Consider the following 12838-nt stretch of genomic DNA (forward strand, 5'->3'; position numbering starts at 1 on the left):
GAATCCCTTCCCTGGGTGCTCTTTTCCTCCTGACCCTGTCCAGGTTGATGGTGAGGAGGAATTCATTGTAAAGAAATTCCTGGACTCCAAATTATACAGGGGAAAATTGGAATACCTGATCCAGTGGATGAGCTATGGCCCCAAAGAGAGGGCCTGTGAACCAGAGGAACATATTCATGCCCCACGGCAAGTCAAGGGTTTTCATAAATAGTACCTCGCTAGGCTGAAGAAGGATGGTCCAGAGGATGTCCCTGGTGGGGATTGAACTCCAGTCACTCTCGCCGGCAATTCTCCCTCTTTGCCACTGGGACTGCTGTTTACTGCTGCTGTTTCTGATAAGGAACTGTTTGAAACCTGCTAATGACATAATCACCCGCATCTGTCCCTTTCCTACTATCAGCCCTATTTAAGACTTCTGCTTCGTGTTTCCTTTTTATTGTAGTTCATCCCAGTACTCAAGCTTGCTGTTACCTTGTTGCCTATTCATTCTATTACTGTTACCAGACCTTGCTCGGACCTTACTTTTCCGGCCTCTCCAGTGCAAACCCAGTAACATCCAGCCTTACCTCTGCTGGTTCCTGATCATCTTCTGACTTCTGCCATGACCTCTCCTTTGTTCCTGAGCATCTTTTGCCTGCTGCCAGCCCTGACCTCTGCTTCATTACTGACCATTTCTATCCATCTTCTACTCAATCCAAGCCCCTGGATTCCAGCCCTTCAGTTGCTCCCAGTGACCCAGACACACTATCTCATCAGAGGTTAACCCTCAGTATATTGTCCCTCAAGAGAGACTGGTCCCTCCTAATAAAAAAGACATTTGGGGAGATGGACATGGATCAATTTGTCACTCTGACCTCTACACAGATCCTGAAATGTTTATCATGGGTCTTGATAAATGATGCATGGAACATGGGCACGTTGACATTTGCATGGACATCCTTCATAATGTCATATACCTTTCCTCCCCCATCTGTTATTCCAAGGTTATTACGAAAAATCAATATGGATACTGTGACATAGTCCCAGAATATTAGGCAGCTTTCTGCCCGATTTAGGTCAGAAAGTGCAGGAATAGTGCAAAAGGAGAGAGAGAGACAGAGAGACAGAGAGACACAGAGACACAGAGACACAGAGAGACACAGAGAGACACAGAAAGACAGCGAGACAGCGAGACAGCGAGACAGAGAGACAGAGAGACAGAGAGACAGCGAGACACAGAGAGACACAGAGACACAGAGACACAGAGAGACACAGAGACACAGAGACACAGAGACACGTTTCCCTAAAAGGGATAGGCATTATTTTTATGATTTTAGATTTCTTAAAGTGCCAGTCTGGGTGAAATATTGAGTTACTGACATAAGAGCAAACTACTGAAGGTCAATGGCTGAGTGTCTCCAACATGTACCTGTTAAAGCTGCAGTCCCCTACTAGGACAAAATAAAACAGGCAGAAGCCTGAGTTACGCACTATAATGCTACGTCTTATTCTTGTGTTTCTCTAAATAAACCCTAGAAGACCATGTCGGGAAGATCTAGACAGATATCAGCGCTACACAAGGGTGGTGTTTGTCACAATACCAAGTATGGCCTTAAAAACCGTGGTTCCAATGAATTCCCATGCTCAAATAAGTTTCAACTATTCAATTTGGGAACACCCTCAATTGTTTCCGGGGAACAGGGGACCTCCTGTATAATCCCTCACAGTCCAATTGGAGGAAAACCCTATTGGGGGTGGAATTAAACAAACAGTCTCGTTAACAGCTCAGGACCTGATTAAATCATCCGTAAGAAGATGGACCAGAAAAGGATACAAGACAATAATTCTCAGAATTTTGTCATGAGGCCAATAAACCTCAAACTCAAACAGACACAGTCGAAATGGTTCTAGATTTCCATGCCAACAAATTGAAAGCTCAATTAATACGGAACGACATTAGGTAATTTGGTACCAAACCTTTACTCCCAGGAATTTTATATCCGTTTACTTAGAGGGGCTACTCTGTCTAGACCCATAATGGCCAAATACAACTCAACTTTGGGACATTAAACTACTACTAACATTTTTAACATCATTGGATAATGTGTCTATAGCCTTAAACACTCTGTCTATAAAATTGTCATCTCTTCTAGCTCTTGCCATTGCAGCCTGGGCCCAGGGGGGCTGAGTTATCCTTAATTCATAGATACGACTCCATGTTAGTTCATACCCAAGAGGGTTTCCATATAATACTAAAAAGGAAAAAAAAAACTGGTTCAATGGATAAATCACCTGTTGAACTGGATTTTGTTAGGGACACAACAGACTCTCCTCTCTGTGTGGTGCATTACATTTCAGTATCTTGGGAAAAACAGCAAACATTGGGCAGAATATGTTCCAATTCTTAATAATGTCCAGAAAACCTTTTTTTGACCGACCAGGACAAACAACATAAGAGGCTGGATTCCATGTGCAATGAGCAAGCAGGGATTGATATAGAGCAATTTAAGAATCACTCAAAAGCAGCAGCTAAAAGCGTTATGTTACAAATAATTATGAGATCGGCGAGATGCGCATCTATTCGCACTATTGTGCAACACTATTGGAGACCGTCCGAATCAGACACCGTTACATTTACTAGAGCAACTACCAGAATACACTCCCACCAACTGTTTTTAGGTGCCAAGCCTCCCGAAGAAAAAAATAGCATTTGCATGAATCTATCATCTGCAAACTTACTTTGTTCTTGGATTTCCACCTAGTAATAGCGGCCTATCCAGATCACCCAATATAGCTATAATTCCTATAATATGGCCATGGTTTGCCACTATGGCAATAAATGGGCAAGCTAAAAAAAAAAAACAGCCACTAAATAAAACACATTACATTTAAAAAATAATTATAGGTCCCGGTATGGGGTGCCGGTATCCCCGCAATGTTTACATCTTCCGTGTCACGTGACCGGGAGATTTAAATGTACAGGAGATAGCGGCACAACATACCGCTGCCTATAACTTGGGAAGCACAGGGTCCCCGAGGCTGAAATTAATGCGGTTCAGCTCAGGAGACCCCTTGCTCCCTTAGACTATTATTAAAAATCACATTAAAACAGCTTAATTACCTTAGTGGCTAGCCACTACGGTAATGATTTAATTTTTTTATTTTTTAATAATAGTGTGCAGGAGCAGGGGGGCTCCTGACATGAACCGCTTTTATCTCAGCCTCGGGGACCCCCTGCTTCTCGAGATACAGGCCCCGGTATGTGGTGCCACTATCTCCTGCAGTATTTAAATCCACAGGTCACGTGGGCCGTGACGTGGAGGATTTAAAAATGGTGGGATAACCGGCACCACATACCGGGGACTGTAACACGGGAAGCCGGGGGTTCCCGAGGCTGAACTCAATGCCGTCGAGCTCAGGAGACCCCCTGCGCCCGTACACTATTATTAAAATTAATATTTAAACTGCACGATCGCCTGTAAGAGCCCTGCATGGAGACACAGCGTCTCCATGCAGCTCTTACAGGCTGCCGTTTAAGCAAACAGATTCAGTGCGATAACACTTAGAAAAAAAAAAAACAAGTAGTACGATCTTGCATTTTTTGTCCGCACTTTAAAAAAATTGTGTTTTTTCGTAGTGAATACCGTTTTGACACACATGTTTTAGTGTGCATTGCACTGAGTTTAGTGAATAGGACCCACTGTCTGTTATGGTGGTAGCATACGGTGATGATGATCATAATAACAGTAGTTGTAGTAGTAGATTGTATTGACAACATTGCCATCACAACTAGTGCTCCTCCTAGTACACTGAAAAGCCAAAGTGACTCTAACTTCCCTATATATTCTATAATTGAAAGTTGAAAAATAACACACACAAGCCCACCACTAACACCCTCATTGTTGTCAGAGATAGCTCAAGCAGGGGGAGAAGTGAGACAGCATTCTTCTAGAATGCTGCTTAGGCCATCAGCAGCAGCAAGTACATCTAGCTCCTGGCAGCCTGTCACACCATATTTATTACATTCCTCTCAAATCTATAGTCTAGAGATTTTAAACATAAACATAGAGGATGAGGGTGCAGTGAGGGTACAGTATGTGCCATTGTGAGGCAGGGGAATTGGGTACTCATCTGGGTATCTCTGTAAATGATACACCAATTATGTTGCTACTAGTGATAGTATTGGCAGTAGTAACCAAGGTAGTTTAATGTGGGGACATATTGCCACGTTCTGGTTTGGTACATGTGAGGTCGCAAACACAGGAATTGCAGGGAGCAAGCTGGTGAATATGGTGACGGCATAAATGAATGACAACTTATCTCACTCCCAACTCTGATCCTCTAAAATACTGGGTGGAAAAAAAAGAAATATTGCGTGAACTTGCACACTTGGCACCAAAATGCCTCAGCTGTCCCCCAGTCAGCATGTTATCTGAATGAATGTTCAGCACAGCTGGGTCCATAACAAATCGTAGACCAACCTGTCAAGTAGCAATGTTGAAAGGCTTACATTCATTAAAATGAATGACCATCTTATTTCCCTAGACTATGTTATGTCTGTCTCCATGTCACGATCTACTGTGGTGGAAGCATATTAAATTACAGAATACAAATTATGTACATTTGTGTTTTTGTATAATTTGTTTCCGAATGAAATAACAATTTTCTGATTGGCTGGCTATGTGTTGACTTTGGAGATGATACTGTAGTGAGCCACCTCGTAGTACCCACCAACACCAGTGTCCACTGTCAATCTCCAATACCACCACTACAGTAGTACCACCTGAGACTTGTCAGTAAACATAACCAACATATACACTTGAAGAAAGTGAATGAAAGCCTGGTAGAAGCAAGAGAACTGATAGAGGATGACCACACATCAGTAACTGTGAGTGAGAGAGCCTGGCTGAGCTCAGATGATGACCAGTGCTGCCATGCCACTTGTACTATTGCCAATCAACACTATTGCTTGTCCATCCCATAGGCCCTACTCACCACAATCACTACAACTTGAGACTTGTGGGCAAACATTTTCTAAATGGAGCCACCCAATAATATTTACTCTATGGGCCTCGGGATAGGAGGGACATTATTATGATGAGTAGGGTAATGGAGGAGACTGACACTGTGGGATGTTGCTTCAACATTTGGTCTTCCAAGTATGGCATCTCTTAACTCAGCCATGCTATCATCCCCACTGACTGCTTTCTTCTAGAATAGGCCTTCTGTTCTAAACAAGGCTTCAATGGTCTCCCAAACTCAGTCCCTGGTTAGCCTCTGATCTCCTTCCAAGTCCCAGCTGTGATGGTGATTACACTACTGGTGGTCATGGTGGGGAATGTGGAAGCACTAGTTCAGAAGGAAGACTCTGTCTTAGTGACCCAAATGCCTACTACTCTTCATAGTTCTGGTGGTGGTAGTGAGGACAGTGGTGGTGATGACCCGGCAGCACCTACCCCCGCAGCTAACTTACTCATAAAACTGGTTATTGGGTTCAGGGGAAAAAGTGGGAACGTTCCCTGCCCCACTTCTTCCACTCTCTCCCTTGCTGCTGCTGCTGACTTGATGGTAGTTGTGGTGGCTGTAGTGGATGGTGGATGTAGTTGAGACAGTGGTGGGGTAGCTTCAGCCTCCCAGGACCGCCTAATCTTAAACTGGGTCACAGTAGTGCCGCCTTTTCCACGGTCCACCTGCCTCCCAACCCTCTCCTGTCTCCTCTCAACCTTCACCTCCTCTCCATAGTAACAAAAAGTAAAGGGGGGGAAAAAATACAAAAATAATTAAATTGCAAAAACAATTGGAGAAAATAAAACAATAACATTGATTTTAAAAATCTAATAAATCAACAACTACACTTATACTGCAATTTTTTTTTAAAAAATGATACAAATCAAAAAATTAATTAGCAGTGCTGCAGCTAGGGTGACCAAATGTCCCGTTTAGCTGGGACAGTCCTGGTTTTTAGGTCTCTGTTCCAACTTTTTGGGGTGCTATCCCTGTTTTCTATCCTACTGGCTGCGCATTCGCGATCAGCACTTGCCGGCCACTTGTACACATGCACAATCGGCACTTGACGACCACGAATGCGCATGAGCAACCAGCAAATGGAAATCATGGATGCGCAGTCTGCAAATGCCAATCGTGCACGCGCACAAGAAGCCGGCAAGTGCTGATCGCGTATGCACGGTCAGCGACTGCCGAATGAGCATGCGTGACATTTTTCCCGGTTTTTGCCAGGGCAAAAATGGTCATCCTAGTTGCACCCCCCTGGTTTATAAATGTTTACACCTATTCTGTACTAGACCCTCTACAATCTGGCTTCCGCACTGCTCACTCTACTGAAACAGCCCTCACTAAAATAACTGACGACCTCCACGCTGCCAAAGACAGAGGTCATTAAACTCTGCTCATATTACTCGACCTCTCTGCAGCATTCGACACCGTGGACCACCCTCTTCTCCTTCACATTCTCCATACTCTTGGTATTCGGAACAAAGCTTTATCCTGGATCTCCTCTTACCTCTCCCATCATACCTTCAGTGTCTCTTTTGCTAACACCTCCTCCTCCTCTATTGATCTCTCTGTGGGGGTACCCCAGGGCTCTGTCCTGGGACCCCTTCTCTTTTCTCTCTACACACTCTCTCTAGGTGACCTAATCACATCTTTTGGGTTTAAATATCACCTCTATGCTGACGACACACAAATTTACCTTTCAACCCCTGACCTTACACCTGCTATACAGACCAAAGTTTCTGAATGCCTCTCTGGAATATCATCCTGGATGGCCATCCGCCGACTGAAACTTAACATGGCAAAAACAGAGCTCCTTATACTACCTCCCAAACCTGGCCCTACTACATCCTTCCACATTGCTATTGGAAATACGATCATTCACCCAGTAGCCCAAGCACGCTGCCTAGGGGTCACACTTGATTCCTCTCTCTCATTCTCCTCTCATATTCAAAACGTTTCTAAAACTTGTCGCTTTTTCCTCCGCAATATCACAAAGATACGCCCTTTCCTCTGTTACTCAACTGCCAAAACTCTGACTCAGGCCCTCATTCTCTCACGTCTCGATTACTGCAACCTCCTGCTGTCCGGCCTTCCTACCTCTCACCTGTCTCCCCTACAATCTATCCTAAACACTGCTGCCAGAATCACTCTACTCTTTCCTAAATCTGTCTCAGCGTCTCCCCTGCTGAAATCCCTCTCCTGGCTTCCGATTAAATCGCGTATCTCACACTCAATTCTACTGCTCACTTTTAAAGCTTTACATTCTTCTGCCCCTCATTACATCTCAGCCCTAAGTTCTCGCTATGCACCATCACGACTCTTGCGTTCTTCTCAAGGATGTCTTCTTTCTACCCCCTTTGTATCTAAAGCTCTCTCCCGCCTTAAACCTTTCTCACTTTCTGCCCCACACCTCTGGAATGCCCTTCCCCTCAATACCCGACTAGCCACCTCGCTATCCACCTTTAAGACCCACCTTAAGACACATCTGCTTAAAGAAGCATATGAGTAGCACTGGATAATCATGGACACATGACACAAAGCTTGGCCCCTGCAGACGCACTTACTAGTATTCCCTCCTACTGTCTCTGTACGTTCTCCCTACCTACCAATTAGATTGTAAGCTCCTCGGAGCAGGGACTCCTTCCTTAATGTTACTTTTACAGTATGTCTGAAGCACTTATTCCCATGATCTGTTATTTATATTTGTTATTTATATGACATGTATTACTACTGTGAAGCGCTATGTACATTTTATGGCGCTATACAAATAAAGACATACATACATACATACATAATGTATGTATATTACTGATCTTGCATGTACAACACCCCAACACAAAAAATTGTTCCTGCATTTTTGTCATCCCTTTATTACATACGGCCTTAGTAATGCTATGGAACATTTCTGCCTCTAAATCCAATATTTCCCTAAACAGAAGCTCAACTAAAATAAAGGGAATATGTAAGTCATGCTCCCCTGAAGCAGAATTTAACATTTAGATCAATCAGGCACAAACTTCCTAGAGTCACCCAAGGACTTATTTGCGTTTTAATAGAATTCTAGGGCAGGCCACTAAAAAGTAGCTTTCACATTATGTAACATTGCTACTGGCACGGCCTAATAAATAGCGAGTGCAGAAATTCATTGGTAATGTCAACTTTAGTATATGTTACATACTGACGAAATGTGAGCAGTCTGGATGTTTTACATTGCACGTTGATCAATATAAAATATTCACCGTTTTGCACCGTAGATTGCCAATGCCAAATACACCGACATTTCTGATGTACAAAACTACCACACAATACCATACAAAAAGCACAGAAATTTTATAACACAAAAAGTCGTTTCCATTAAATGGTGTTACATTTGCAGACATTATCGTAAGGACAATTTGACGTGTTTATTTGTATTTTATTCGTGTCTGATGATATGCATTTAGTATACTTGTCATTGAGACTGAATCGAAGAAGCTGTTTATAACAGGGATGGTTCTGTTAAGGAAATTAAATGTTGGATCACTTTTAGGATTTATATTCCAATACATGTTGCTTCGTTAAATTGTGCTTGTTTTTCACAAACTGAGTTAATGAACTTACAGTAGTGACCTTAATCCCACATACCCTCCAGCATGTAAAGCTCTTGTGTTTCTTATATAAGAACCCACACTGCCTGTGCTTCAAATACAACTCAATACAACTCAGTTCAGATTTGTCTTTTATACGACCGTACCTGTTTCATTAAATGTGTGATACAAAATGCACATATTAAAAATGAAAAAGAATAAATTGGTGACAATGGTAAAGGTAATTCTATGACGCTATAATTCAACTTTATTTATAACAAAAAATTCGAATTTTTTTATATACAATACTGCAGTTTTCAGTCGGCGATACTGTATCTGTTTTCTTTCTAGCTGCATAGTGAGCATAATTATCTACATACAGTATGAAGGCAAACAATAAGTTATCCAGGATGTGTTGAAATAAAATAAAATATATAGAAATGTGTTTATTTTCAACTTGCAGGAATTAGAGTAATCAAAAGATCTGACACGATTATAATGTATTTACTATCAGATAGCTCTGTTCCGTTATTTAACATTACATTTTATATAAACAAAACAGTTCCTAAAGTCTATTTTAGAATGAGAGGTCATTGCTGATGAGGATAATCGTGTAATCGGTGTAATATTTAACTTGATAATAGTTAGAAGGCTGTCATTGGTAGTCTATGTGATTGTTATAAATGTATAAATTGATAATTTAGTGGTTATTTATTTATTCTACAGTAACAAACGTCTTCTTACACTTCTGCCGAGGCATCATAATATTTTGGATTCATTTTTGGAATACCCTCACAAATTTCGAACTTTGGAAAAACAGATTTTCAGGGAATTTTTTTTTTTTTTTTTTTTATAAACTGAGCAAACGTTTAAGTTCATTAATGAAACAAAACCAAACATGTGCAAAAAGTTCTAAATATTAAATACTTCAACCAAATAATTAAAAAAATACAGTTTCATTTGTTTTTTTTCCCCTCATTTTTACAAATCCAAAACCAAAGTAGAACATTTTTTTAGAAACAGAAACCAAAACACAAAAGTGAAAGTGCCCAACCTTAATAATTAAGATACTATTGTAGTATTTGGTTGCTGCATCTGCGTGCTAAAGTGTAACTTTACAAAGCCCTGCCAACTTCTCATTTTTTTAAATAAAATTCTGGTGTTATTTGGGACTATAAATCACCCATTATTATTAAATACAAATGCATAATTTCACTTAATTCTTACAGCATTTGGAATATGCTTTAGAATAAACTCTCCTTTTCCGTTCTTAAAGTATAAAACTTTAGGGTTCAGGTCTTTCTTCAGTTTTTCTTTCAGTTACGATCCACCAATGCAGTCAATATTTACATTTTCACCACATACTGTAAACACTACTCAGCTGAAAAGTCTTTGCAACAAATGAATCGCTGAGAGGCAAAAAATATACTGTTCAGATAAAAAGAAAGAACCAGTATAGCTTCTATATTATTAGCTTGGACGTATCACTGTGAATCATTTGTTTGATTTCAGCACTTTTATATGCGATAACTGGCATTTGGATTAATTTCAAAATAGACCACGATAAATATTTTAAAAAGTAAAAGAGAAACTGAAAACTTAAAATGACCATTTACTCCTGTGGAACTGCAGTGCACTCAAACGTTCGTAGCACTGCTTAAATATGTGTATGGTCTCTATTTTATATATTTGAAAATGGAAATTGCTAATAAAACAATAAGTAGGTGTCTGAAAATCATTAGACAGATCCACTGAAATGTTTTGTAGGATCAACTGCTTGTAAGTGCATTACCAATACCATGGGGAAAGCATCTACTACTGACCAGTATGGTTTGCTGTGACCTTCAAAAACCTAAATCCAGCCACGCAGTGAAACCAATGAAAAGCCCCTGGTCACATGATCTTTAGCCAATCAAAGTGTTGCAAAATCCCACGACTTCAACAGTGCTATTTTTATTATGTGAAACTGAAATATTTAACTTATTTTTAAATGTATGGATTAAATGCTTACTTCAAAGCCCTTCCTCTTCTTCAGTCGTTTCTTGTTAAGTTTCTTGCAGGCATACATTTTGCCTGTGGCCCTCATTTGGGAAGCAGACACTTCCCCAAATCCACCTTTTCCCAGGATCCTGAAGTCCATAAAACAGTCCTCTCCAATAGGCTGGGCCTCCAGCCATTTCCATTGCAGGAATTTGGAAAAGTGCTTGCCCTCCTTGTACTGCAGGAATGCATCTTCCTTTAAATAATCCAGGGTAGACTGATGCAGATGTTTAAACAGCCCATCTGGGACGTTGTTACAGTCCTCTTTCACTTTCAGAATAGCCTTCTCTTCTAAAAAGTGGCAAAATAGCTTTGCCTGGGAGTCAAGATACCTGTTTGTGATACTCTTAGCTTTCTGCAAGCGATCCTCATCCTCCGCAGTATCGTAGTCCTCAATATCATTCCAGATCTCTAGTGCAGGTTTGTACCGATCAACTGTTCCCAAAAACTCCTGGAACAATCGTTTTCCAATGGGCTGCTTGACACAAATACTATCAAACTCCAGATCAATCTGATTCTTTAAGTGCTCGCAATCTGAGACGGGTGGTAGCTTTAGCCTAGCTCGAAACTTTTTGTTCCTAGTAATTTGAGGGTTAAAGCCACCATCAAAACTGCCTCGCGCTGTAATATAAGCTGAGTTGGCTACCACCGTTTCCAATGCCCCAAAATCCATCTTTGATTGTTTAGTCTCCTGAACCAAACATGAACAACTGGGCAGCTATGAACAGGACAGATTGACTGAGAGGAAGTTCTGCCCCCTGCATGCAGTGCTTCCCAAGATTAGCAAAATCCCCTTGGTCGAGCTAGAATTATAGACTAAGATCTCCAATTGGGTATGGTATGACCACTCTGCACTGCTCATAAAGAAATAGTAGGTGAAAAGGATAGTGCCCTGGAATTCTTGCAGGCACAATAAATAAATACACAAATCAAACAACTCATTTAAAAAAATCCCTCTAGTGTTGCAAAGAGAATCAGCGAAAGGCATACAATGATAATCCAAATCTTCTGAGATATGATAGAGGAACGTTTTATTGGAAGAGATAGTTAAATGACAGGTGAAGGAAATAATACCCCTGAGTCAACACCTCTGTAAACTCTTTATCCACTTAGATAGATAATTCGCTCTCTTTCTCTCTCTCTCTCTCTCTCTCTCTCTCTCTCTCTCTCATTATCTCATACAAATGTACAGTATCCCTTCTGCCAGCTAAAGTATGTGGGCGAGCTGGTCTTAAATGTCAAGTACATCCACCTAGGGTTGGTCAGTGTGTTGCATTTTACATATATTTTACCTATATGACAAAGAGTGAAGTAGATTTTAATTGTACTCAAAATATTAATCAAAATAGGAATTATATTCAGACATACATATCTGTGAAGCATAATAAAGGGATTTAGGCTCTTATTCTATAAACTGTGGTAGAACCCATCTGACGCTATTGCACGGAAAGCCATATCAGCATTAAAGCACTTTACAGAATAAGGGCCTTTGTGTTTATTTTTGTGAAACCCCCTATTTAGCACGGCAGTCTCAAAGCCTAAACCATGTGCATATAAATCTTATAAGTATTACAATTTCTATTTTTTTTATGTTGGCTATCACTGTTTGCTCAAAACATATACAGTATGGGATGAGCTTTTGTAATAATGTAATCATGTGCAATAATTGCATTAAAAAAATATGCCATTGAAGAAGTACTATGTTCATCTTTCACAGGCATGTCACTTCTTTCATTGTGGTGCAAATAGGATTATAGTCTTTGAAGACATATATAAAACAAAATCTCTGGATTAGTCCAGACCTTCTATAGTTTGTTTCACAGAGCAACTACGGCGCAGGCTTTAAAACCTAATAACTAGTAGTTATCTAGATACCAAAGCTGTTATTTACATTTCCAATGCACAATGTTATTTTTCATTTAACATAACTAAAGGCAGCTGCATCTATTTCAAAATTAATACTGGGTATACTTTGCAGCTTTAAAAATATGCCCAGAATGCCTGCTGAATCTATTCAAGTATTGTCTTCTTCAAATGAAAGCCCACATTGTTTATTTTTACCTAAGTACTCAGGACAGATTTTTACCAAGCTGCACTTAATAGATATTCAATCATTTAAAATATAACATAAGATGAAAAATAGTATCTGTGACGTTCGCCACATTTGAGCAAAAATGTTAGTGTATAAAAGGGACATGTGACCTGGCGACATTTGCTAGAAAAATTGGGCCATTGGAGAA

At 40.5% G+C, this 12838-nt stretch overlaps 1 protein-coding gene across 1 annotated transcript in view; it reads right to left on the bottom strand.

Moving 5' to 3' along the window:
* GRK1 (G protein-coupled receptor kinase 1) overlaps positions 1-11617 on the bottom strand; it is a 50783-nt gene extending 39166 nt beyond the window's left edge. Inside the window, exon 1 of the mRNA XM_075590621.1 lies at positions 10570-11617. Coding sequence (XP_075446736.1) covers positions 10570-11271 — 702 coding nt within the window. The 5' untranslated portion in view covers positions 11272-11617. The remainder of the gene's footprint in view (positions 1-10569) is intronic.
* Between the last annotated feature and the right edge of the window lie 1221 nt (positions 11618-12838).

The sequence above is a fragment of the Ascaphus truei genome, chromosome 3 (assembly GCF_040206685.1).
Source record: "Ascaphus truei isolate aAscTru1 chromosome 3, aAscTru1.hap1, whole genome shotgun sequence".
Classification (NCBI taxonomy): domain Eukaryota; kingdom Metazoa; phylum Chordata; class Amphibia; order Anura; family Ascaphidae; genus Ascaphus; species Ascaphus truei.